Source organism: Zalophus californianus, chromosome 7 (genome assembly GCF_009762305.2).
Source record: "Zalophus californianus isolate mZalCal1 chromosome 7, mZalCal1.pri.v2, whole genome shotgun sequence".
Taxonomy (NCBI): Eukaryota; Metazoa; Chordata; class Mammalia; order Carnivora; family Otariidae; genus Zalophus; species Zalophus californianus.
In genome coordinates, this window is record NC_045601.1 from 107,373,999 (window position 1) to 107,401,728 (window position 27,730).

The 27,730-nt window shown below is 43.1% G+C and overlaps 1 protein-coding gene across 1 annotated transcript; it reads left to right on the forward strand.

Annotated features, from left to right (window-relative positions):
- ZNF318 (zinc finger protein 318) lies at positions 1 to 27,670 on the forward strand. The gene is given in 11 exon segments (XM_027601591.2): positions 1 to 18; positions 20 to 460; positions 3,879 to 4,030; positions 8,386 to 9,025; positions 10,074 to 11,516; positions 14,181 to 14,280; positions 16,854 to 17,158; positions 21,898 to 22,101; positions 22,560 to 22,659; positions 23,627 to 23,745; positions 24,041 to 27,670. Coding segments are annotated over 11 exon segments (6,855 nt in total). The 3' UTR covers positions 27,374 to 27,670.
- The last annotated feature ends 60 nt before the right edge of the window (positions 27,671 to 27,730 follow it).

Below are 27,730 nucleotides of genomic sequence, written 5' to 3' on the forward strand. Positions count from 1 at the left end.
ATGTACCGCAGTGGCACCCCGCTCCTCCGTCTCTTCGCACCGGCCTAAAGAGAGCGGCGGGGGCGGCCCGCGAACCGGCCGCAGCTCCGGCTCCTCCTCAGGCCCGGCTCGCCGCACCTCGCCGCCGCCCTCCGGCTCCTCCTCGTCGCGGAATCCCGCTCGCCGGCCCCGCTCGCCCTCAGGGCACCGCGGCCGCCGGGCCTCGCCGTCCCCGCCGCGGGGTCGCCGCGGCTCCCCGTCCCCGCCCCGCGGCCGCCGGGCCTCGCCGTCCCCGCCGCGGGGTCGTCGCGTTTCCCCCTCCCCGCCGCGGGCCCGTCGTGGCTCCCCGTCGCCGCCGCGGGGGCCGACGACTCTTCCCCGCCGGGGCCCGGCAGGTTTCCGAGGCAGCAGCCGGGGGGAGTCCCGCGCCGACTTCGCCCGGGACGGCCGCGGAGACCATCCAGGCGACAGCGGCAGCCGGGTAATCGCACCCCTCGACCGGGACTCCTTCTATACCCTAGCCCCCTCACCCGGGCTTCCCACTTCCAGAAACTCCCGCAGCACAGGCGCCCCGAGGCCTCCAGGCCAGAGTCCCAGGATCGAGGGCCCTCCACCCGCCTCGGGCTACCTCAGCGACGCCCGAACCTGGAGGTTCCCTGTCAGCCCCGGGATCCTCTTTTGCACAATAACGGACTCGGGACCCGTACGGGCGCCTGGTCGGGAGGCACTGCACCATTTCAGGAATAGGCTGTTTCTCTCACTCTAGGTGAGATGCGGAAAAGTTTGCCAGGGCGAGGGGAATGCCCTCCAAACCGTGTGTGTGCCTGGTACTTGTTCAGTAGTCGATGTTTCCTCAGAGTTCCGTGGTTTGGTATCCCCTTAGACCTGAGCTGCCCCCTTAGATCTTAGAAAAGAAGCTGAAATGTCTTTGTGGCCAGTTAGGGTTGCTTAAACCCCATCAGCGTAGACACCTTGAGTGTAACCTGTTAGCACATAGGAGCTGCTTCTCCGAAATGAACTGTGCGTATCCACATTGTAATAACTGCCACCAGAGTTATGTGGCAGGATTATGCCTAGCCCTTCACTTTACACGTCTCTTTGAACACTCACAACCTTTTGAGGAGAGGCAGTGAAAATTGTTCCTTATTGAATAGCTGAGGTATCCAGAGAGGTTTGAGCAACTTAATGTCACATAGCTAAGAAGTGGTGTAGCTGTGATTCAGTCCGTATCTACCTGGTTCCTGGCTGGCATGATTTTAACGGTTTTGTTTCCCTGCTAAAAAGGGACAGAACATGAGGTTAAGAAGTTTAGTTTAGAGGTGCCTGGCTGGCTCAGTTGGTAGAGGGTGCGACTTTTTTTTTTTTTTAAGATTTTATTTATTTATTTGAGAGAGAATGAGAGAGAGCACGAGAGGGAAGAGGGTCAGAGGGAGAACCAGACTCCCTGCTGAGCAGGGAGCCCGATGTGGGACTCGATCCCGGGACTTCAGGATCATGACCTGAGCCGAAGGCAGTCGCTTAACCGACTGAGCCACCCAGGCGCCCGAGGGTGCGACTCTTGATCTCAGGGTTTTGAGTTCAAGCCCCAGGTTGGGTGGAGAGATTATTTAAAACAAAATCTTTCTGTGTTTCTGTGTGCCTTTCTGCCTGCCTGCCTTCCATCTTTCCTTCCTTCCTTCCATCCTCCCTTCCCTCCATCCTTCTTCCTTCCCTTTTTAGAAGTAGGCTCCATGCCCAATGTGGGGCTCGAACTCATGACCGAGATCAAGAGTCGCATGCTCTACCAACTGAGCCATCCAGGTGCCCCCCCCCAAAATAAAATCTTAAAAAAAAAAAAAGTTTAGTTTAGATGTGATACTGACCTTTCACCATAACCACCTCTGGCTTGGGGCTGGTGTTTTGGAATTGGTTTTTATTTTCAGTTCACCAATTTTTTTTTTTTTTAAACCCCATGACAAAGTTTCTGTTTTCTTGGGTGGGATGGGTGGGGTGGCTGTCTAAAAGTATCAGAGTATTCTAGGTACTCTGCTCATAGGTGAATTGACTTGTCATATGTTGTAAGATTTTCACAGCTGAGCAGCTATAGCCTGAGGAAGCATGCAGTTCTACAGAGGAAGCAAAGAAAGTTGAATACTAGTTTCCATAACCTCCCTTTTCTCCAGTGCTCCAGGCTTTTCTGTCTCAGTAAATGACATCACCCATTGCTCAGCCAGAAACAGTGATCATCTCCCTTTTCCCAAGTCCAGGCTATCAGTCACTTCATCGAACTTGTCAGCTGTACTCGAGGATACATCCCCCAAACTGTCGTCCTACCATCTCCCTAGTCTAAGTCCTATTACTTCCTGTCTGTTAGGATCCTTTACACTCTTGTTACCACCCAGTTTATTCTGTACCCAGCAATCAAAATAATTTTTTTTAAACTTCTTTTTCTTTTTAAAGATTTGATTTATTTATTTGAGAGAGAGAGAGAGAATGAGAGATAGAAAGCGCGAGAGGGAAGAGGGTCAGAGGGAGAAGCAGACTCCCCGCTGAGCAGGAAGCCCGATGTGGGGCTCGATCCCAGGACTCCAGGATCATGACCTGAGCCGAAGGCAGTCGCTTAACCAACTGAGCCACCCAGGCGCCCTCAAAATAATTTTTTTAAATGTTCATTTTATACATTTGAGAAGTATTTATTAAACGTCTAGCATATATTAGTCTCTGTTCTGGGCACTGGGGATACAACATGAACAGTGAAAAATCCCTGCCCTCGTAGAGCTTATATTCTACGAGAGGGAGTCAGATAATAAATAAGATAGAGAAGTAAACTATTTTGACATGTTAAATAGAATTAAGTACTAAGAACAAACAAAAACAGAGAAAGGAGTTAATACTTTTTAATAGGGTAGCCAGGGATGGCCTGGGAAGGTGACTTTATAAAGACCTGAAGGGGATGAGAGTATGAGCAATGCAAGCATCTGGAGGAAGAATGTAGTCAGAGTATATCACTGTTGTGCTGGAAATCTTTCTGTGGCTTCTTACTACACTAAGAATAAAATCCAAATTTCCTAACTGGCTTCTGCCTGTCTTCTGTCACTTTGCTGCAGTCACACTGGCTGCCTGTTACCCAAAACATGCTAAGCTCATTACAGAGCTTGTTCTTTTTGCCTGAAACATCCTTCCATCTGTTTGCAAGGCTGACATCTCATCAAGCGTCAGGTTAAATAGTATCACCTCAGAAAAGCCTTTTTTAACCATTCTATCTGAAGTAGCTCCTTTTCCTTAATCTCTTCCATGTTATCATGTTTTAATGATTTTATAGCACTTACTGCTATCAGAAGTACTTAAAACCATTTTTTGATTGCTTGCTTGCTTCACTAGAAATGTATAGATTCTGAGAACAGACTCAGTTTACTCTTCTCATCCCATGTCCAATACTAGTAAATGAAAGACTGAAAGGTCACTGGTGGGGAGGGTTGGAAGTGTGGTCTTTCATCTAAGAAGATGACTTTTTATTTTTTTTTTAAGATTTTATTTATTTATTTGAGAGAGAGAGAGAATGAGAGATAGAGAACACGAGAGGGAAGAGGGTCAGAGGGAGAAGCAGACTCCCTGCTGAGCAGGGAGCCCGATGTGGGACTCGATCCCGGGACTCCAGGATCATGACCTGAGCCGAAGGCAGTCGCTTAACCAACTGAGCCACCCAGGCGCCCAGAAGATGACTTTTTAAATGTGCTTTATTTTTGGGGTAGTATCTTACCATAGCCATTTCTTTCCTTGTTGGGTGACAACTTTATCACTAAGGAGGAGTACATTTTTGGGCTGTCTTCACCCTATAGACAACTTCAGTTATAAGGAGGAGTACATTTTTGGGCTGTCTTCACCCTATAGACTATTAACATTATCTTTTACTTTTGTAGAGGCGCTCTCCTGGTCTGCGTTCTGACTCTTCTTTGGAACAGAGCTTAAGGATCACTGTTGGTAATGACCATTTCTGTGTTGGCATACCAGAACGGCGGCGGCTTAGTGATCGACTGGGGTCACCAGTGGATAATCTGGAGGACGTGGACAGGTAGGCTTCATTTGAGGCAAGGCACACTATAATAGTGCTTGAACGTAGAAAAGTTGCTCTTTTCTGAATAATGCATTTGAAAGAGTGGTGCCAGCACTGAAGTTATGCCCTCTGTCCAGTACAAGGTATAACATTGGAAAAGGCTTTCTGAGTAGGGAGAGCATATTGATATAGATTCTGTTGCTGAAAGAATTATGTAGAAGAAAAGACTTTAGAATGTCATCCTGGTCCAACTGGAAAGCTGAAGGGACATAAACAGAGTTCCCCAGATTAAAAACAGTTGAGATGATAAGGATTCTAAAATACTGGAACTAGGATCCTTTCTACAAAGGGAAGTTCTGGACAAAATAGGAAATCTTGTTTTAGTGGTGTTATTTTTCAGCTTGATCAGGTTGAAATAGAAGTTCAGAAAGGGCTTAGATAAATTCATGTCTAATATATGTATCTATATTAAATATATAAGCTTTAATAGAAAGTTAAAGCTCTTTAAAAATGTTTAATTTCAGTTACTACTTTACAGTTGTTGGAGTGCTGAGGAAGGACAAATACGCTCCACAGTGTTAAATATAGGTCCCAGGTGTTAGGAGCTTAACTATATATGGGAAGAAATCACATTAGGTGTGTCTCACCTCACGAAAGTAAATAAGAATGGGAGTACAGGGAAAGCACTCTTTCTGAGAACTGGGATCCATGTCTGTTACGTCTCTGCCCAGCATACCGGGAATTTTAACAAATGATTAGTGGAAGCAACAAATCAATGGGATGTTCTTACAAACTGAGGCTGTCCATGCAATGGTACACTGAGCATAGGCAGACAGGTGGGGGACAGCTGGACAGGAAGTCTGAAGACCAGTGTTACCCTTTGGTAATATTTACTTCAAAGCTGCAGTGGCATTTTGATGTGGCAAAGCAAGGCAGGACAGTTCTATGTCATACAACATAAGCTTCTGAAGATAGGGCTTCAAGGTATGTGGCTATATCCCTTAATTGAGGCAAAAGCCCTTGCCCTTCTGGCTGCTTCTATTTTGGGAGATGATTGAGTAGGTGGTGCATGGTGTGACTCTCTTCCTTCCTTGTTAAGGTTTTGAGGTAACTTTAGCATTTCCTCTTGTTATGTCTAGGCTGTCACCTCCCCTTTCCATAAGCTTCGTTATGCACGTGTGCTTCAGAGAGCTAATTGTCTTTTTTTAAGTTGTAAAAATTAAAATTTTCCTTTTAGGGAGTTTGGGACAGTAGTTTTCTTTCCAGAATTAAGTGTTTCAGAGAGACAAGGCTATTTTAGAGAAAATGAGATTAAGGTTCTAAGAGGAGCTACCGGTGAGGCACATGGCTGGTGCAGTTGGTAGAGTATGCATCTCTTGATCTCAGGGTTATGAGTTTGAGCCCCATGTTGGATGTAGAGATTACTTAAAAGGAAGAAAAATAGAAGGAGGTACCAGTCCATTATTTAGATTTTTGTTCCCTGTACTTTTGCTCAATATGGTTTGTGTAGATAATTACTGTCTACTAAAACCAGGTCATAGAACCATTGGCGTTCTCAGGATGTCTCTTGATAGTGTGTCTAGTCTTCAGCTGGACCATTTCCAGGTCCACGCCATTTCTGTCCTGTTCATAAATACAAAGTACAGAGAGGGAGCTCCCCTCTACTTGCTAGATGAGATGCTGCCCAGTTCATGAATAGCTTAATAAAGCTAATTAAATCTTAAAAAAAAAAAGTAGAATAGTACAGAGAGCCCCCGTGTACTCATCACCTACATCCAACAGTCAATTTTTTAAATAGATAGACCTTATTTTAGAAAAGAGTTGGATTTAACTAAAGCTTTCAGAGTGTGTCCCTGGACTGTTCTGAGCTACAGGGTATGGAGACCTTTTTAGGGCTTACTTTTACTGCAGCCAGTTCTTTCTCTTATCCTTTGGGAGATCTGGGAAAGGAGGACATGCGCTTCTAATAAGCAACTTAATTTCTGCCTGTGTTTACATGATAGCTCATTGTTTTAACTGTTAATGTGCCTTTTTTCATTGTTTTTTTGCCTCCTTTTGCTGGAGATTACAAGTTTTGACTGAGACTCTCTGGGAGCCATCTCATTATTTCTGACTTCTTGATATTTAGGGCTGGATTAGATTTTGACCTGGTATGTCATTTGGTGGTAATATGTAATAGTTTTAGTGTGGAGCTGAACATGGAAGTATGGATGAATTTGCCATTACCTGTGGAACTTGTGTTTTTTCCCCCCGACACTAACACAATCAGAGAGCTTTTTATGGTCGATGGTGGTGTAGCAATGGAGCAACTCATGGACATTCCTCCCTGGAAATAGGTATGTTCATGGCTGACAAACCTATAGAGTAAAATGTTTTACTCTAGTTATGTTTGATTTCAGAGATCATCTTTTGTTCAATCCCATTTTTTTCCTATTTTATATTATATTGAAACCTCAAAATTCCCCAGACTCTTGGGGAAGGAGGTGAGTTATAGGAACCTGGATTCCCATGGGTGGCATTCTTTTAGCGGAGGTGATAAAGTTTATCTTTAATAGTCTTTCATAAAGTTATTTATAGCTGTTATCCAGGTCTAAAACTTTGAACAAAGGCAGGACTGGTGAATAAGAAAAGGCAACTCTTTGATGTTCTGCTAACTCAGTCCCAGAGAAAGCAACTAAAAAACAAACAAAAGGAAAGAAAGGTTATTTCTTAGAAACTTTCAAAAAATAGAGGTAGGTACTAGAAACTGTAGCAAACACCAGTGTGAGTGGAATGTGAGTAACCTGTAAATTTTTCATTCAGATTATTTAAAAGTTGTATGCTCAAAGTGCTGTAGGATCTTTATGTCTATCTGTAATTAAATCAGAAATTTTCTTTTTGGGCAGTAGAAGCTCTGTGACCATGGTACCCGAAAAGATTAGGACTACTGTGTGTGGTATAGAGCTCTGAACTGAAAGAACAAGTGTCCCAGCCTATATTTTTATCTTCACGCCACAAAGGTCCAAGACCATTTTATTTCTATGAAATGAAAATATATAGTGAGCCAAACCACCACATACTTTTTCCCACACCCAGGATTAGCAGATGCTTGTGGATATCCAAGCAAAGTAGAAAAAGGGAATTAAACAGGCTGTGGAAGGAATTTTGTGGTTTTTAATATGTGAACTAGCAAAACAAAGCATTGGAGAACCTTCTAAAACTTGTGAGAAAATGCCAGTTAGGTAGCTCAGTAGTTTAAAAAAATTTCCCCCATAGTGAAACACTTCTTTTCCAAATGATACATAGAACTTTATCTCAGAAACAGATAAAATTGGAGCTAGTACAGTTTTGGTGAGGTGGAAGGCCCAGAGCCATGCAGGCTCTGCTTTTTTTTCTTTTCTTTTTTTAAAAGATTTTATTTATTAGAGAGCACGAGCAAGGGGAGGGGAGGAGGCCAAGGGTGAGAAGCAGACTCCCTGCTGAGCGTGGAGCCCAACATGGGGCTCCATCCCAAGACCCTGAGTTGAAGTCAGATGCTTAACTGACTGAGCCACCCAGGTGCTGCCAGGCTCTGCTTTCTTAGCATGTCTTTCTCTTAGGCAGCTCCTGAGTAAACTTCAGAATCTCTGTAGAACATAGCTTGAGGGGCGCCTGGGTGGCTCAGTCGGCCTTCGGCTCAGGTCATGATCCCAGGGTCCTGGGATCAAGCCCCATGGCGGTCGCCTCAGCGGGAGCCTGCTTCTCTCTCTCCCTGATGTTCCCCCTGCTTGTACTCTCTCTCTCTGTCAAATAAATAAAATCTTAAAAAAAAAAAAAAGTTTAGGTTTAAAAAAAAAAAAAGAACATAGCTTGAAAATCATTGATCTGGCCTGGTGTTTCTCAGATTTTAAAGTGCATACCTTTCACCTGGAGATTCTGTTAAAATGCAGATTCTGATTCAGGAGGCCTGGATGGAGCCTGAGAATCCACATTTCTAAAAAGTTCCTAGGTAATACAGATGCTGCTGATTCAGATCACAGTTTTGGTAGCAAAGAGTTAGAATTTAAGCTAGTGTGGAGTTGTTCAGTCCAGGGCCTTTTGTAGTCTGGTAGTGATATTTTCACATCTCCCAAACCCTAGTGTGATATTCTGCATCTCCAAAGTCTAGTCAAAGAGATTAGCCTAAGAGCTCTGTCTAGACAGACTAGTAATATCTCTCCTTGGTTAGAGGCTGAAGCTGCTTGTGCCCTGGAGAAAGGGAAAAGAAATGTTCCATAGGTTTGTTCTTGAACTTAATGATTGTGTTTTGTCTTAAGTATTCTGTAGCCCCTTGGCTGAATGTCAGGCTCTTGGTCTTGTCTGGTCTTGCTGTTTCCAAGTCCATTGTATTCATTGATGCTTTTCTCTTTCCTCAGGGATGACCTGACTGATGATTCTGTCTTCACTCGAAGTTCCCAATGCTCTCGAGGTCTTGAACGATATATTTCCCGGGAGGAGGGACCTCTTAGTCCGTTCTTAGGACAACTTGATGAGGACTACCGGACAAGAGAAACTTTCCTGCATCGTTCTGATTATAGTCCCCATATCAGTTGTCATGATGAGCTGTTGCGGGGAACAGAAAGGAATAGAGATAAACTCAAAGGCTCCTACTCCATACGACCCGAGGAAAGGAGTCGGGATGCCAAACGGCCCCGTTATGATGACACAGAGAAGATACACAGCATGGGAGGTGATCACTCAGGTTTTACATCAGGGACCCGCAACTATCGACAGCGTAGACGAAGCCCAAGCCCTAGGTTTCTAGATCCTGAGTTTCGAGAGCTGGACCTTGCCAGGCGAAAACGAGAGGAAGAGGAGGAACGAAGTAGGAGCTTGAGTCAGGAGCTGGTTGGAGTTGATGGTGGTGACACTAGCTGTCCCATTCCTGGACTATCGGGTGTCCTAACAGCATCAGAGCCAGGATATTCTTTACATCGGCCTGAGGAAGTATCTGTGATGCCCAAGAAGTCAATTCTGAAGAAACGGATTGAGGTGGACATGGAGCCTTCCATTCAGGTCTCTGCTTCATTTCTAGGATCTCTTGCTAGTCCCTCTAATATCTTAAAACTTTGTTACTTTCCTGGGGGGGTGTGTCCCTAACAGTATCTTTGTAATATATCCTGGACCAACCTTATTATGCCTATGAACTCTATCTTCCAGGATTCTCCAAAGGAAACTGTAGGCCTTACAGTGCAATCATACTTCGAAGCCCTCGAAGTAGTGGGCTTCTGTTGTCATATATTAGGCTTTTTCTAAATAGGTAATACAGATGCTGTAAATAGGTAATACAGATACTTTTGAGTATTTATTGAACTTTTTTCTCTAAATTGGGTAGCCCTGTAGGAATCTTTGAATGTGGATATCTTGGAAATTAAGCTTAAAGGGCAAAGAGAGGAGATGATCTGAATTTTCCTCATTTCTCTTTAGAGAGAAGACAAGGTTTATGAGTGGTAGGTCACTAGACCAGAAATCAGGTGATTCTGATTCTGGTCCCACTGCCACCCCCTTGCTGTGCGATTTTTAGGCGAGTCACCTCACCATTTTGGGCCTTGTTATTTTTTCCTCATCTTTGAAAAGATGATCAGGCATGAACACTAGTTTTTAGCTATTAGGAGTCCAAGGTTTCTGAAGAAGTACCTAAGGGCACAGAAAGAAGCAAGGGGAGGCTGATCAGTTAGGGTTTCACAGTTTCCTATTCCCACTTCAACCAAAGCAGCTCCACTTTTATGTCTTTTTTTCCTCCTTTGAGGGACCCATGGAAAAGCTAGAGTGTCTCTAAAGTCCTTTTGAATTCATATTCCTTGGTAAGGACTGCAACAAATGGGCAAAGGTGAGGATTCATGCCAGTCTGCCTTATTTCGTGTTTCCACTTGCTTCAGCAGAAGCATCTGGAGAGATGGAGACCCAAATCTTGACCCTGCCTAAGGATACTATACCTCCCTTTCATTCATACTTGTCATTCCCCTATTAATTCAAGAAAAACCAAGTATTTAAGTATTTATCTCAATTACTAGTTTTCTGAGATTCTGCATAGAGGCTAAATCACTTGTGCTTGTCTTTGCAGCTTGAGAGTTTTTCCAGCAGTACCAGCTCCAGCCAGGATCACCCTGTCTACTCTGGTCACCCATCTCTTCCACTAAGTGGTGCTATTGCTGCTTTTGCCTCAGAGATTGAAAACAAGGGAACTATGGTAGAGACTACCCTGAAGGAACCTCAGGGCAGCCTCTACCAATGGGGTCCTCTCCCTGGGATGCCCAAAGACAACAGTCCTCTCAGAGAGAAGTTTGGAAGTTTTCTCTGCCACAAGGAGAAACTGAATATGAAGGCTGAGGGGCCTGAGCGACACACAGACTTCTTGCTCCCCCATGAGAGGGCTAGCCAGGATGGCAGTGGTTTTTCCCGCATTTTGAGCATGTTGGCAGACTCTACCAGTACACAGGAAAAAAGGCGCCGTAGTTTCCCTGACATTGAGGATGAGGAGAAATTTCTCTATGGGGATGAAGAAGAGGATTTAAAGGCAGAATCTCCACCAAAGCCCCTTGGGGGCTCTGAGAGTGAAGTCTTGAGACAGAAGGCAAGCTCCCTGCCCTCTTCAGCTCCAGCTGTAAAACTAGAATCAATAGAAGAGACCAATCCAGAATATGCCAAGATTCATGACTTGCTCAAGACCATAGGGCTGGATATCGGGGTAGCAGAGATTAGTAAACTGGCCGCCCGCACCCAGGAACGCCTTCATGGCAAGAAACCGTCACGTTCCTCTGCTGACCGCCGTTCATCAGTTGACCGGCACTTTTCAGCAGACCGCTGTTCCTCAGTTGACCACCATTTCTCAGCTGATCGGCACTCCTCAGATCCTCACAGACTGGAGAGCAGGGAGGCACACCATAGCAATACCCACTCCCCAGAGGTATCCCATCCACATCCAGTCTCCCCTGTAGATCCTTACCTCCTCACAAAAAACAGCCCCCCATTCCTCAAGTCTGACCATTCAATGGGTCATATTGCAGGGCCAGAGGTAGTTGGCAGTGGTTTTCAGTCATCTGTGGCTGTCAGATGCATGTTACCATCAGCCCCATCTGCCCCAATTAGACTTCCACATCCTGCTTCATTATCTCAGTTTCATATGCCAAGGGCCTCTCAGTTTGCTGCAGCTCGGATACCTCCAAACTACCAGGGACCTGCCATTCCCCCTGCTTCCTTTGATGCCTATAGGCATTACATGGCATATGCAGCCTCAAGGTGGCCCATGTACCCCGCCTCTCAACCATCCAACCACTCTCTACCTGAACCACACAGGGTAATACCCATTACCAAACAAGCTACTCGTAGCCGTCCCAATCTCCGTGTGATACCCACTGTGACTCCTGATGAGCCCAAACAGGAGGAGTCAGTGCTAAGCTCAATTCCTACTGCTCAAGTGCCTGTCCAGGTGTCCATCCCATCACTCATAAGATACAATCCGGAGAAGATCTCTGATGAGAAGAACCGTGCTTCCCAGAAGCAGAAGGTAAACACTAGCTTTGGGCATCTTGTGCCTGAGCCTTCCTATTTTAACATAAATTGGTTATTTGTCCTTTAGAGGGAGTAAGGTCCTTTTACTTTTAAGTTTTTGGAGGCTGCTGTCCTCGCTCTCTAAGTAATGTATATACCCCCTCTGTTTTTCTCATGTTTTCTCATTAGGACTAAACTAAATTCTGGCCCTAGGTCCCACTGTGAGTTCTTTTTTCTTTTTAAAGTGTCTCTATCAGAATTACTGGGCTTAGAACACTATGGGTAAGAGTTGAGAGCCTTAAAGTTTTCAAATACGACCTCATCAGGGAGTGAGGAACCAAAACTGGATTGGGTGAAGGAGAATCAGTAAACCTGTTTTCATCTTAGTGAGTTTTAGATCCTTTTCCTATAGTGATTATGAGGGTTAAAAGCTAATACCTGGTTGTTGCTTGGTAATTAAACCCAAGAAATAAGCTTTGCTTGTTCCGGTTTGTTTTAGAGTCCAGGAGTAACAATACTTTTTTTTTTTTTTTTAAGATTATTTATTTATTTATATGACAGAGAGAGAGACAGCGAGAGAGGGAACACAAGCAGGGGGAGTGGGAGAGGGAGAACCAGGCTTCCCACGGAGCAGGGAGCCCGATGCGGGCCTCGATCCCAGGACCCTGGGATCATGACCTGAGCTGAAGGCAAACACTTAACGACTGAGCCACCCAGGTGCCCCAACAATACTTTTTTATGACACTTTAAAGAAAGTAGTTTTTATACTGCAAAGTTCATTGTGTTCTCTGGTATAGGAAGGGAGCAGTGGCTGGGGTAAAGATGTAATAATTCTAGGTATTTTAAAACAGTAGGTAAAAATTAAATAGGGATGAGGAATACAGAATAGCAGAAATTCAAATGGAAAAATTAATGCATTCTCTTAATTTTAGAGGTCCTTAGTAACTATAACTCACTTTGTTTAGGAACATAAAAATGTAATATATAAATTTGGTTTGCTAATACAAGAATGAAAACCTGAGGAGAATAAAAAGGGAAAAAATGGAGGGCCAATCATTTTTTTTTCCGGTTTAAAGGAAATTTAGCTAATTCTTGAGAAAACAGAAATCACTTCTTAATTTTTCATTGTACTTAGATACTCTGAACTCCAGAAAGAAGAGAGGATAGGTTCAATACAGACAAAACCTGAGACTGCACAGACACTGTTTGTAGACTGAATGCTTTCCCTTTACTTCTCCTTCAAGAACCTAGCACTAATACACAGCTTTTCCATACTAGTCCATTGTAGACAAGCTGTATTTGTTTTTTCCATCAAGTAGTAGTAATACAGTTGAAACATTGTGGGCTTTTGGCTATATGTACCTGGATTTGATTTGACTTGATTTGATTTATATACCTGGATTTTAAATTTAAAAAAATATATATTTCTTTATTTTTTTGAGAGAGAGCACGAGCGGGAAGGAAGGGCAGAGGGAGAGGGAGAAGCAGACTCCCCGCTGAGCTGGGAGCCCGATGTGGGACTTGATCCCAGGACCCTGGGATCATGACCTGAGCTGAAGGCAGACACTTAGCCTGCTGAGCCACCCAGGAGCCCTGGATTTTAAATTTTCTTATTATATGACCTTGGGTATGTTACTTGATCTTTTGCAACCTCAGTTTTCTTACTATAAAACAGAGATAATGTCATGAGAATTAAATAAGATGATGTATGTAATGCAATTAACACAGCGTATCCCCTATAACGTTTATTAGTTCCCTTCTTGATGGTTCCCTTTGAGCTCAGAACCACTGTCTAATAGTTGCTATCAGTAACTTTAGGTTAACATTAATAGTATAGTGCTTCCTGGGGCACCTGAGTGACTCAACTGGTTGAACGTCTGACTCTTGATTTCAGCCCAGGTCACGATCTCAGGGTAGTGGGATTGAGCCCCACGTTGGGATCCACGCTGGGTGTGGAGCCTGCTTGAGATTCTCTCCCTCTCCATCTGCCCCTGCTACCGCCCCCCAAGAAAAAAATAATATAGTGCTTTCTGCATAAAAATAATACTTTTGGGGCAATGTAGCTCTGAAAAGGATAATTTTATTCTGGAATTTGGGTCAGAATGAAATATCACCTTTGATATAAAGTCAAGAACTTTTGTGTGCAGACATTTGGATCCTTGGATTCTGGTATCATCTAGCGTGAAGGCTTATGGAAGACAGCAATAGAAAAGTGAGGATGTGCTATGGTGAGCACTGTGAATTGTGTAAAACTGATGAATCACAGACCTGTACCTCTGAAACAAGTAATACATTATATGTTAAAAAAAAGAAGAAGATAGGAAGGGAAAAATGAAGCGGGAGAATCGGAGGGGGAGATGAACCATGAGAGACCATGGATTCTGAGAAACAAACTGAGAGTTCTAGAAGGGAGAGGGTGGAGGGATGGGTTAGCTTGGTGATGGGTATTAAAGAGGGCACGTATTGAATGGAGCACTGGGTGTTATACACTTTGCTGTATATCAAAAACTAATGATGTATATACGTTTGTTATATATCAGAAAATAATGATGTAATGTATGGTGATTAACATAAAATAAAATAAAAAAAAATCATTACTAGATTAAATCTTCTTTCTTAGACTTTGGAAGAAAAAAAAAGAAAAAGGATGTTGGAGGCTGAAGGATGTTGTACTTTGCAGGTTATTGAAGAGAGGGAAAAGCTAAAGAGTGACCGGGAAGCTCGCCAGAAGAAGATGTACTACCTCAGGACTGAATTGGAGCGGCTTCATAAACAACAAGGTATCAGACACTCCTGTGCGTGACTGCCTTTTTGTAGTAACTTGAGTAGGAGACCCAAATAGAGAGCTGTGAGGACTCTCAGACGGGTTCAGTGACCTCTGAAGCCTTACTTTTTAAAAAAATTTTGACTTAATTGGACTTAGAGAAAAATTGCAATAAAATGTTACAGTAATAGTGTAAAGAATTCTCAAGTATTCTCTATGATTATTAGCATTTTACCATATTTGCTCTACCCTTTTTTCCCTCTCAATCTTTGGTGTGTGTATGTGTGTGATTTTTCCTGAATTCTTTAAGAGTAAGTTTTAGATATGATCCTCCTTTACTCCTAAATACTTCATTGTGAAAATGAAGTGAGCATACTCCTAACAATAAAGAATTCACTTGCATAACCATAGTATACTTATCAAATTAGGAAATTAACCATAATATAATACTAGTCTACTGATCTAATTTCTATTTCACTGGTTGTCCTAATAATGCCCTAAAATGCAAGGTTATGCATTGCATTCAGTTGTCATGTTCTTTTACTCTTCTTTTTCTGTAACAACAGTTCCTGAATCTTTGTTTCATGACATTGACATTTTAGAAGAAAAGAAGTCACATATTTGTAGAATGTCCTTTAATTTTGGTTTGTGTGATGTTTCTTTACAGTTAAATTTAGGTTATGCATTTTTGACGGGAACATCACAGAAGTGATGCTGAGTTCATATCAGGTGTTGATTTCAGTCCCATTACTGGTGATGTCAACTTTTATCATTTGGTTAAGGTGGTGTCTTCAAGGGTTTCTTCACTGGAAAGTTATTATTTTATCCTTTATAATTAGTAAGTAACTTTATAGGAGAGAGATTTATAGGAATAAATAATCAGTTACTCCTCAGATTTCCTCTGACTGGTTTTAGCATTCATTGGTGATTCTTTACTGAATCAGTTGTTGTGATGGATGTTAAATAGTGATTTTCTAATTTCATCATTCCTTCTACTTTTATTAGTTGGCTTTCTCCTGTGATGAAGAGCTTCCTGCCCATCCCTCTTCTCCCATTCATGATCCATGTATTTTGGTGTGAACCCATGGACTCTCCATTCAACAAGTTTTAATAATTTACTGTCAATCATTTTCACGCCCAAAGTGTCCCAGATTTCGCCAGTGGGAGCCCCTTTGAGTTGACTTCTGTGTCCTTTGATATGTCCCCAACATTTTTTGAGTACTTCCTTTTGGCACAAAAAAATGTTCATGATGTCTCTTTTGATTCCATCTCTTCATTTGTGCTTTTAGGAATTCACATACACACTGAGGAAAGAACATAACAAGGATTCTAAATATTATAGCTTGATGATAGCATGGCAGAATAGAATGGGAGAAGATACAGTTTCTTCTGTTTGGGTTTTGACTGTTTAGGGATGAGAAATTTAGTTACTAATCCGGTGAGGATTATTTCATGAGAACCTGCAGTTTAGAATAGGAGATAACATTAGATGAACCTGAGGCAAAACCTAACACTCAATGCAGGTACTGGTGAAGGATCCTTACATCAGATAAGTCAAATATGTGACTGAATGGTTTTTGCCCTCTGAATAATACTTCAGTTTTCTGAAGAAGACTGCCACCGGATTCATAGTTTGGGGTTTTTTTAAAGATTGATTTATTTATTTTAGAGAAAGCGAGGGCATGCTGGGGAGGAGCAGAGGGAGAAGGAGAGAGAGAAGCCTAAGCAGACTCCAAGCTAAGCACAGAGCTCGATGCAGGGCTTGATCCCAGGACCCTGAGATCATGACCTGAACCAAAACCAAGAGCTGGACGCTTATCCAACTGAGTCACCCAGGTGCCCCTGGATTCATAGTTAACAACATAAGGACAAATGCATACAAACTTGTATATACCATCTTGGGGATTCATGGAGTTCCTGAAGCCTGCCTTTAGATCCTTAGCTAATAACTCCTACATAAGAGATAATGTAGTCATCTTTACCTCGATAGAAACTTCACCTAGGGGTGCCTGAGTAGCTCAGTCAGTAAGCATCTGCCTTTGGCTTAGGTCATGATCCTGGGGTCTTGGGATGGAACCCCAAGTAAGGCTTCCTCCTCAGAGGAGAATCTGCTTCTCCCTTTCCCTTTGCCTCTCCCCCTGCTTATGCTCATTCTCTCTTATAAATAAAAATTTTAAAAAAAAGAAGAAGAAAGAAATGAAACTTCACCTAAACTAGCCCATGTGGAAGGAGAGTCTTGCTTTTAGGAAGGAATGTTTGTTTGTTTGTTTAAAGATTTTATTTATTTAATTGACAGACACACAAAGCGAGAGATGGAACACAAGCAGGGGGAGTGGGAGAGGGAGAAGCAGGCTTCCCGCCGGGCAGGGAGCCCAATGTGGGGCTCCATCCCAGGACCCTGGGATCATGACCTGAGCCGAAGTCAGTCGCTTAACCAACTGAGCTACCCAGGCGCCCGAGGAAGGAATGTTTTTAAGGGAAAAGATTTTGTCACCGTGAACTCTTGGGAGATTACTACTTACAACGGAAACATGACTTGTCTTAACTTACTTTCCTTGTGTTTCTTTCTTTTGACATTTAACTACTCAGGGGAAATGCTACGCAAGAAACGAAGGGAGAAGGATGGCCACAAAGACCCGCTCCTCGTGGAGGTGAGTCGGCTTCAGGATAACATTATGAAGGACATTGCAGAACTTCGACAAGAGGCAGAAGAGGCAGAAAAGAAGCAGTCTGAACTGGACAAAGTGGCTCAGATCTTGGGAATTAACATTTTGGATAAATCCCAAAAGTCTTCAAATGACAGTAAAGAGACTACAGAGAAGTCTGGGAAAGCAGAAAAATCTAAGAGCCCAGAAAAAGTGTCATCATCCTCAAACTCCTCTTCCAACAGCAAGGTAACAACTCAGCTTCTCTGTTTCTATTATATCTTTTATTTCCATGGACTCCTAAAGGAGTCTTTTAACTAAGCATTTCCTTAGATTCCTTTTCCAACCTGTTCTTAACTCATACTAGAGTTATTTTTGTAAAGCACAGATCAGATCATGGGACTCTACTTCAGAATTTTAGTAGTTCCCATTGCCCACAGAGTAGAATCCCAAATCCATAGCATTCAGGGCTTTCTATGTTCTTGTTCTAGCCTTTACTCCTTAACCCACTCCAACATGGTTTTCTAATCTTCTTGTAACTTTTTTTTTTTTTTTTTTAAGATTTTACTTATTTATTTGACAGAGAGAGATAGCGAGAGCAGGAACACAAGCAGGGGGAGTGGGAGAGGGAGAAGCAGGCTACCTGCCAGGCAGGGAGCCCGATGCGGGACTCAATCCCAGGACCCTGGGATCATGACCTGAGCCAAAGGCAGACACTTAACGACTGAGCCACCCAGATGCCCTCTTCTTGTAACTTCTATTTACCAGTTTGTGCATTCACAGTTAGCAACAGGGTCACCACCATGCTGCATAGCCAGTGATGAATACACTTCAGTTCTCAAATCAGTATTTGATACAGGTAACCACTGTCTCCTCAAAATGCTTTATTCCCTTGGCTTCTCTCACATTTCTTTTCCTCCTAGTATGCTGGCTGCTGCTACTTAGTCTCCTTTACTGTCTATTATCTTGTACCTAATCTTTAAATATTTTAGTTCTGCAGGACTCAGTCGCAGCCCAGTTCTCCAGAATTCTGCTCTCTCCCTAGGTCATTTTATCCAGGTCTATGCTGAAATACCATGCTGACAACTTCTGGTTTTATATTCTAGCTCAAATGAGTCTGGTGAGGTCCAAATTTGAGTGTCCAACAGTTTTATTCACCATTTCCACTTCATTGTATCATAGACACTTTAAAATCAACATATCCTGGGGCGTCTGGTTGGCTCAGTTGGTTGAGTGTCTGCCTTTGGCTAGGGTTATGATCTCAGGGTCCTGGGATCGAGCCCCATGTTGGGCTCCCTGCTCAGTGGGGAGCCTGCTTCTCCCTCTCCCTCTGCAGCTCCCCTCGCTTGTGCCCGCGCTCTCTCTCTCTGTCAAATAAATAAATAAAATCTTTAAAAAAAAAAGTCAACACATCCTAAACTAAGCTAATGATGTACGCATCCTCCCTCTTTCCTGCCTTCAGTGTTCTCCATCTCAGTGGCCCCACTGTCCAGTGGTTTTCATGCCAATAACGTGAAAACCTTTCTTAGTGCTTCCCTCTCCCTAACTGCTCCATACTGAATCAAAGACAGATTCTTTCAGTTCTCCCTCTGACGTAAATCTCGGTTTCATCCATCTCACCATCTTTATTGACATCCAAGCCACCTACAGTTCCTGCTTGTCTGACTACACTCTTAATCCTTTCTCCACATATAGCCAGTGATTGCAGTATTCCCTTGCCTACCTCTTCAGCCTCATTTCATGCTTCTTTCCCCCTTGCTCATTATAATTTCATTATTGGCCGTTTCTTCTTTCCTGCCATGATCCACAGCAGCAAAGTAGATACTTCACACTTTGCCTCCTCTGCACTTAACTCAGTGAGTTCAGTTTTAAATTCAAATCTCATGTAAGTGCAAGATTGACAGATTCTCTTGGGGCCCCTGGGTGGCTCAGTTGGTTAAGCGTCTGCCTTCAGGTCAGGTTGTGATCCCAGGGTCCTGGGATCGAGCCCCTGCATTGGCTCCCTGCTCCACGGGGAGTCTACTTCTCCCTCTCCCTCTGCCGCTCCCCCTGCTTATGCTATCTCTCTTTCAAATAAATAAATAAAATCTTAAAAAAAAAAACTTGATTAAGATCATGTCTGTTCTCATGCCCATCTCTTCCACTAAGTAAGAACTCCCTGAGAATAAAAGAGTAGAACTCATGTATCTTTGTGTTTCCAATGGCATCCACTTTGTCTGTTATATAGTAGATACTCACTTAGTGTTGGGGAGATAGAAAAGAGGATATTCTGTATTCTCTATCAACCAAGCTCTAATTTTTCCATCCTTTCTGGGAGAGTTCTCTTTTTCAGTCAGGTAGGACTATACTCTTTTTATACCAGGGCATTGAGTTCAGGGCCTTTGATGGGAAAAGAGCTTGAAAGTTCTGGCCTTAGGGGCGCCTGGGTGGCTCAGTCGTTAAGCATCTGCCTTTGGCTCAGGTCATGACCCCAGGGTCCTGGGATGGAGCCCCACATCGGGCTCTCTGCTCTGCGGGAAGCGTGCTTCTCCCTCTCCCACTCCCCCTGCTTGTGTTCCCTCTCTTGCTGTGTCTCTCTCTGCCAAATAAATAAATAAAATCTTTAAAAAAAAAAAAGAAAGAAAGTTCTGGCCTTAGTTGACTTATCCATTATTTGGGGTCCATTTTTGCACCAGCCCCATAATGACCGATCACCTTGATTTGAATGAGACTTCATGTTCTCTGAGGCCAACATGGATATGTTACAATTCAGTATTCGTTTCAGTAGTAAGGAATGTGTCTACAACCTCTTTCCTACCTGGTTGGTATTTCTTCTTTCTTTGCCTCTCTTTAAAATGCATAGTTGGTTTAAGGTTTTCTTTTTCTATTCGTTTCATAAAAATAAACACACATACACACAATTCCACAATTCATCTACCTATAGGCAACTATCATTAATATCTTGGTATATATTATTCCAACTAATTCTGTTTATTAATTCATTAAGCAAATATTTATTGATCTCCAAGAAAGTGACAGGCACTATTTTAGATGGGGGGGGGGAAGTATAGTAGGGAACTGTATAGACAAGGTTCTAATTCTCATGAAATAGGAGAAGATAAACAATAAGCAAGTACAGGTTAGGTAATGACAAGTGTCTAAAAAAAAAAGAAAACAGGGTAAGGGATATAGAGTAGTTACAGAAAGTTATTCAGATAAGGTGACACTTGACATTCTATGCCTATTTACATATCTTTGTTGATTATTCAAATGTATTTAGTTACTTGATTTTTTCAGTATATCATGAACATCTTTCCATGTTAATAGATTTCTATAATATCATTTTTAATGACCTTATTTTTTTATTGTTGCACGAATACCAACATTTATTTAACCAGTCAAATCGCGGGGTGCCTGGGTGACTCAGTTGGTTAAGCAACTGCCTTCGGCTCAGGTCATGATCCTGGAGTCCCGGGATCGAGTCCTGCATCGGTCTCCCTGCTCAGCAGGGAGTCTGCTTCTCCCTCTGACCCTCTTCCCTCTCGTGCTCTCTCTCTCTCATTCTCTCTCTGTCAAATAAATAAATAAAATCTTAAAAAAAAAAAAAAATCTTAACCAGTCAAATCGCCTCCTGTTTGACGTAATAATTTACTTCAGATAAATGTCAAGGAATGGAATTGCTAGGTCAAAGGGTATAAAGAATTTTAAGGTGTGTAATATGTATTCCTAGATTATCTTGCAGAAAGATGGTGCCAGTTAATACTTGCCAACCATGTGTACGTGTGCCCATCCCTTATCTGCTGGGTATGATTTCTTTAGTGACTTTTGTTTTTTTTTTTTTTAAGATTTTTATTTATTTATTGAGAGAGAGAGAATGGTAGAGAGAGAGCATGAGAGGGAAGAAGGTCAGAGGGAGAAGCAGACTCCCCGCTGAGCAGGGAGCCCGATGCGGGACTCGATCCTGGGACTCCAGGATCATGACCTGAGCCGAAGGCAGTCGCTTAACCAACTGAGCCACCCAGGCGCCCTTCTTTAGTGACTTTTGAACAGGACTCTAGTAGGGAAAGATTATCTTTGAAGTTTTAATTTCCCTTTCTCCAGCCTGTCTTCCTCTTCCCACCAGCCCATGTGCCCAGTTCTCTGATCTTTTCTCCTCATTCATACTTACCCTCCCTCTGTTCCAAATTATTTGTTTTCTATGCCTCCCTCCCCAACATTACCAAAATTCTCACTTCCTAAGTACCTTGTTCCCAGCTTGCTGACACATGAATTCATATTAAAGTATTTATTGTTGATAACTCAATCTGAAGAGTTGATAATGGGTTTTTTTTTGAGTTGATATGTTTTAAAAGAGGATTCATGTTAACTCAGAGGTGTTAAATTCTAATGATGGTATTTTAGGCAGTTTGAAATATGTTACCCAGATTCTTTTAAGTCATCCCACGTAGATGACTGTCTGCTTTATCTATGCACAACACCAGCCCTGCTCTCCAGTTTGGCATACCAGGATGTGTCTGTGATAAGTGGGTTCACTATTATGTGTTTTCTGCGTTTGCTTAACCTGTCAGTTACCTCTTCCATGTTGTTTTTTCTTTTCTTCTTAGTTATCATTGATTTCTAAGTTTAACTAATGTATTTAATTGCATAGGGAACACATTCAACATCTACTAAAGGCTGTATAGTAAAAAGACTCCTGTCCATCCTTGTTCTCTCCTTCTCCTCTCCAGAGGCAGCCAGTGTTTCCATAATCTTGAGTATTTTTCTAAATAGTTTAGGATATATAAGTAAATATATTGCCATTATGATGTATTCTCCATGATCAGGTAGCATTATAGTTCCGTTTGAGCCTTGTAGACAGATTTCTCATGATGTTTTCCCCAGTTTATATAGCTGTAGGCACTGAAAATATGGTCATTTGGCCCTGTATCAATTATTGCGGTAAGCTACCTGCTTTTTCTGAGAGAAGACAGATCTGGAATTCCTTCTGAGTGCAGGTGTTTTCCCTCTAGGAATCAAAGGTAAACAGTGAGAATTCCCATACTAAGAGCCCCAAGCCTTCCGAGAGCCCCCAGCCAGCTGCTAAGCAGTCTGATCAGCCTATTGCTGCCTATGAGTATTATGATGCTGGCAATCACTGGTGCAAAGACTGCAACACCATCTGTGGAACCATGTTTGACTTCTTCACTCATATGCACAATAAGAAGCACACACAGGTAGGTATCTTGCCCACTATTATTTCCATTCTCGCCCTCCTTCCCTTCAAACTTCTACACCCCCATCTGCATTACAAAGCTGGAAAATGAGACATTCTCATATGGGCAGGAGCCCCAATCTGAAGAGCCAAGAGATACCAACAAAGGAGACACCATCCCCAGGACTCAGTCCAGGGGACCTGCCTGTAACTAAACACCATGACAAGTGTAAGTGAGGCTTCTGCCTCTTTTGATTCCTTGAGTACCTGATTATTTGTTTCATTTTATCCGTTGCTAGTACTTGCTCTAACATATGTTTACCTTTTCCACAGGTGATTTCCGTTTAAACAGTTGGCAGAGAGGGTGGGGGTGGGTAGCTGGGGGTTTCTGGTCCCCCTGGTGTGGGGGAGAAAAAGAGAGAAAAGTGGGTTATTGAGTTTTAGTGCTGTTGTGTGAGCGCCTCTGCCTCTTGCAAATAGACACTGGATCCCTACAACAGACCTTGGGCTTCAAAGACCCAGAGTGAGGCCAAGCAAGATGCTGTAAAGCGTACTGACAAGATAACTGTTCCTGCAAAAGGTATGATCCCCCCTGCCTCCTTTGTAGTTTCCTTATATTTAGCCAAATAAGAGTCCCCTGAACTAAGGTGCTAGGAAGCAGCATAGGGTGAGACATAACCATTCTGTTAACAAAGGTGTAAGAATGCCTTCTATGTGCAAAATAGATCCTGAAGAAATAAAGAGATCTGTAGGACAAAAATGATCTCCACCCATATGGCCAAAATTCTAACAAATGTTAAACATGTACATACCCACTTTAAAATATAACTGAGGGGTGCCTGGCTGACCCAGCCGGCAGAGCATGCAACTCTTGATCTTGGGGTCATGAGTTCAAGCCCCATACTGGGCATGGAGCCTACTTAAAAAAAAATTTTTTTTTTAATGTATATATAACTTTCTTTGTCACTGGCTTATGTACCAAAACCTTATTTATTTGAAATCCAGGTAAAAGAACAGTAAAAGGTATAGTAATTTAACTGCTTTTTCACCTGAGAACTATAAAATATTTTTGAATAGTTGTTATTGGGGGTAGGTTGAGAAGTAGAAAGTTTGTCTTTATACTTCTCAATTTCTTACCTTCATTAAGTAGTCCGTGCTAATCTATAGAAGGTAGATTCCTGAGTAATTAATACCAGCATGAAAGATCCTCATACAAATGGTACTGAGCTGTTTGGGAGTATAGTTTTTAAATTTCCTACAATGCTTAGTGGTAGTTGGAGTTTGAGGAGCATCAACAACAGAACTGAGTCTGGCACAGGAAACTCCTGAATTAATTAGGCAATGTTCCCAAGAGGGAGAAGGGCTATCCTGAGTTTCAAGTTTTAAATTGGAAAGACTGTGCCATTTAGATTCATCTAAACGCTACTTCTGACTTGAAAGTGGGTAAGGTCCTGTATACCATTAACTTTTTATTGCAAAGGGGAAGTGGGATTTCCTTTCTGACATCCTAGGTAGAAATGACTTATTTTCTTGACTTGTTCTTTCAGGTTCTGAGTTTCTGATTCCCATCACTGGATATTACTGCCAGCTCTGTGAGGAATTCTTGGGGGATCCAATTTCTGGAGAGCAACATGTGAAGGGTCACCAGCACAATGAGAAATACAAGGTTGGTCTTTGTAGTAGTTGTGGAGTTTTCCACTTTCTACAGTAATCCTTTTGACTCTGTCAAACAACTTCAGAGTCAGAAAAACTCATTAAGACTTTAAATTCCATGTAATTACTAGGCAGGTCTCTTCAATCCTATTAAGAGATGCTGACCTGGTAGAACCATCTGTATCCTTGAAGAAGATAACTCTACTTTAGGGGTTTCTACCAATTGAATTCCAGTGGTAACAGGGCCAAGATTTTCTTTCTTACTGTATTTTGACCAGTTGTTGAGCCTTTATCTTTTCTCTTCCCAGAAATATGTGGTTGAAAACCCATTGTATGAGGAGCGGCGGAATCTGGACCGCCAAGCTGGCTTGGCTGTGGTCCTAGAGACAGAACGGCGACGACAGAGTGAGCTAAAGCGTAAACTTAGTGAGAAACCAAAGGAAGAAAAGAAAGAAAAAAAGGCAAAGGTCATGAAGGAAGTAAAAGAGGATGACAAAGTCTCTGAAGAACTAGAGGACCAACTCTCTGAGGGTGGGAACTCCCCCGAAAAGGCTGAAAGTAAAAGGAAGGGTAACATCAAACTCCAATTAAAGGAAGAGGTAAAGAAAGAATCACCAGCATCTTCCTCTTTCGGGAAATTCAGCTGGAAGAAGCCAGAGAAAGAAGAGGAAAAAAGTTCAATGGCCACAAGTATTCCCAAGGAAGAGGTTGTGGAAAACAGTAAGGACAAAGAGGATGGCAGGGCTGAGGCTGGGAAGGCAAAGCCCATTAAAATCAAGCTCTCTGGGAAAACGGTTGTTGCACATACTAGCCCGTGGATGCCTGTTGTGACAACTTCAGCCCAGACAAAGATCCGACCCAACCTGCCGATCCCATCCACAGTACTCCGCAAGTCAGGTTCAGCCACAGTGAGCAAGCCAGCTCCTCTTAACACCTTTCTATCCATCAAGTCTTCTGGAACTACCGCTAAGCCTCTGCCAGTGGTTAAAGAGTCTTCAGCTGATCTCCTCTTGCCTCCTGACATCATCTCCAAAGCATTTGGAGGGGAAGAGGTGATTCTAAAAGGGTCTCCAGAGGAAAAAATGGTCCTGGCTGAAAAGAATGAACCATCCCATATACCTGAGCAAATGCTACCACCTCCTCCACCACCCCCTCCACCACCACCTCCGCCACCCCCAGTTATACCTCATCTAGCTTCCCCATCTCCTGCTCAAGCAAATGCTGTCTTGGCGCCGGTCAAATCAAACCCAGCTATATCTCACACTCTCAGCCCTGGCTTCCTGGGTCCTAACATTTTGAATCCTGTGTTGCCAGTAGCCATCATGGCCTCAGCACAGCCAGCTGCCATTCCTTCCGATGAGACGGCTCCTGGGGTGAGTGAGAGTGACAGGGACCAGACCCTTTTCTCTGTGTTAGTGCGTCCTCCACCTCCCCTCTCAAGTGTGTTCAGTGAACAAGCCAAAAAATTGGAAAAACGAAATTCATGCTTAGCCACAGCCAATGCTAAGGATCTGTATGATATATTCTACAGTAGTGGTGGAAAGGGGGCCCCTGAGACTAAGCTGAGTGGTGGTCTATTGGCCAATGGGGAAAACAGCAATCTCTCTAGAGTCGAAAGTTCAGATACCCCTTCCACTTCTACTTTGAACAACAGTACATCCCAAGAGGAGTTGCCTCCAGATAGAAGTTTGAACTCTGCTCCTTTAGTCAGCATCCCTGAAAAGCCCATTGCAAAAACTTTGGTGTCTCTAGGGAAATGGTCAGTTGTAGAATGCACAGACTCAAAGAGCAGAGGTGGTGGCTATGGCTTCCTACAGCCTCTGACGAGGTTGTGCCAAAGCAGGCCTTATGAAACTGTTACCCCAAAGACAGACACTTTGGCCATGTGGACTTGTAGCTCCTTCCAGAGTGATGCTAATAGGGATATATCTCCAGGTGGAAGAATCGAACTTGACCTGGGAGAGCCGGGGCCACCAGGTGTAGAGCCAGGCCCTCAGCTGTCAGATATACACTGTCATATCATGGAATCTCAGAAATTGGTAGAAACTCACCTTACGGAATCTGGTAACCAGGAAGAGGAAAGCCAAGAGCTCCACAGATCTAAGGGTTGTGGGGAAAGTGAGGTAGAGGCAAACAATGAACTAAAAGAAAAGAGACCAAAGCTTTCTGAGGGGACGGTAGGAGAGGGAACAGGTACCCGTGCTGGGCCCAATAGCATAGAGGATTCTAATTTGAACCATGGGAACAGATGTGCATGGGAGGGAGAAATAGAACAGCCCAAGTTACAAATGACTGACAAAAAGGCTGAACAGTCCAAGAAATTGACAACAGGAAGTGAAACTCAAAGTAAAATAGTGATTGACTTGAATGCACAGGCTCTTTCTTCCACAAAAGCAAAAATAGACTCATTTCCGTCAGAAGCTAGATCTTTACTCCAGAACCCACAAGATATACCTGTGAAAATTTCTGCCCCAGGATTGCTTCTCCAGTCCCCAGCCAGATCAGATATGTGTTTAACAGATAGTGCACAGGAGCAAGGAGTTTCAACTGGTAGTGAAGAGTGGCTAGAAAATTCAGCTCCAGAATCAGCTTCCAGAACTAGTTACAGAAGCCTCAAACTCAAGAGAGAAAGATCAAAAGACTTTCAAGGTAAAAGGATTTATGAATTGGCTGTTCGGGATGAGAATAAGAAGAAGTCAGAGACCTGGGAGAGCCCAGAGAAACCAGAAACAGAAGCCCTGGAGCTACGAGATGTCCGTTCAGAATTAACTGTGACAGTAGAAAGCAAGGCCTTAGAAGACTTTGAAGTTACAGACTTAAAAGTAGAAGAGCTTGCTGCCCTGGGGAACCTGGGGGATATGGGTGTTGATTTCTGCAATACTCGGGTAGACCAAGCACATAGATCCCCAACTGCCCTGTCTCAGAAAGTACGTGAAGAAAATTCTATGTCACCTATAGGTTGTAATCCCTCCACTCTCACTGACTTGGAACCAGTCCCATCCTTCTCTGAGTTTCCATTAGATTCTCCCAAAACCCTGGTGCTTAACTTTGGAGCAGCGGGTGAACAAAACTCATCTAATCCCAGAAGTGGAAGGATCACTCCTAACATTTTGAAAACTGGACTTCCTGTAGAAAATGTTGACCTTGGCTTGGGGAGCCTAGAGGGAACACACCAAGCACTTGACCTATTAGCAGGAGGAATGATGCCTGAGGAAGTAGAAGAAACTTCTCAATTAGAGAAACAAGATTCACTCAGATTGGAATCGGAAACAATTAACCCTGCAGGCCTTGGGCCGTCTCCTTGCCTTCCAGACCTTGTTGAATTTGTTACACGGACACCTGGAGTTCAAAAAGAGAAGTTATGTTCTCCTCTGTCTGAGCCAGGTGACCCTCCTGAGTGTAGTTTCCTGGAGATGGGTCCACTACAGCTAGAAATACCGAAAGTGTCCATAACACAGCTAGCAATTCCTCAAGTAGATGAGGACAGTGACCACCCTTTGAATTTGGTAAAATCTCTGGCTTCAGGGTCCCCTACAAGGGAGCAAGTAGTTGGAGGCAATATGGTCCCTCAGGAAATACCTGCACAAGAAGCTCCAGTTGCTGCCACCCAGGACCACACAGCATCCAGTGTTCATGACTGAGAATACACATCCAGAGCTACTTGTGGATGAATCAAATTGGCTTCTAGAAATCAGGTGCCCAGATGATCCAGGACTAGTTGGCTATCTCATCTGGAACCTACACCAAGAAATACAGTCACCATCTTACATTAAATGTTCATGGAAGCCAAAAAGTTTACCTCTTTTCCGTTTTTTTTTCTTAAGATAGAGAAATCAATCATAACTTCTATACATATCTGTACAAAAGTATTTTGTTATTTTTTTTTTCAATTTACTTTCTCCTACATTGTCATTAAAATCAAATGTCTGTCTGGCTCACCACGTAGTGTGCTTTGATTGTATTTTGGCTTTGACTCTACCATTTCTGGAATATGGGGG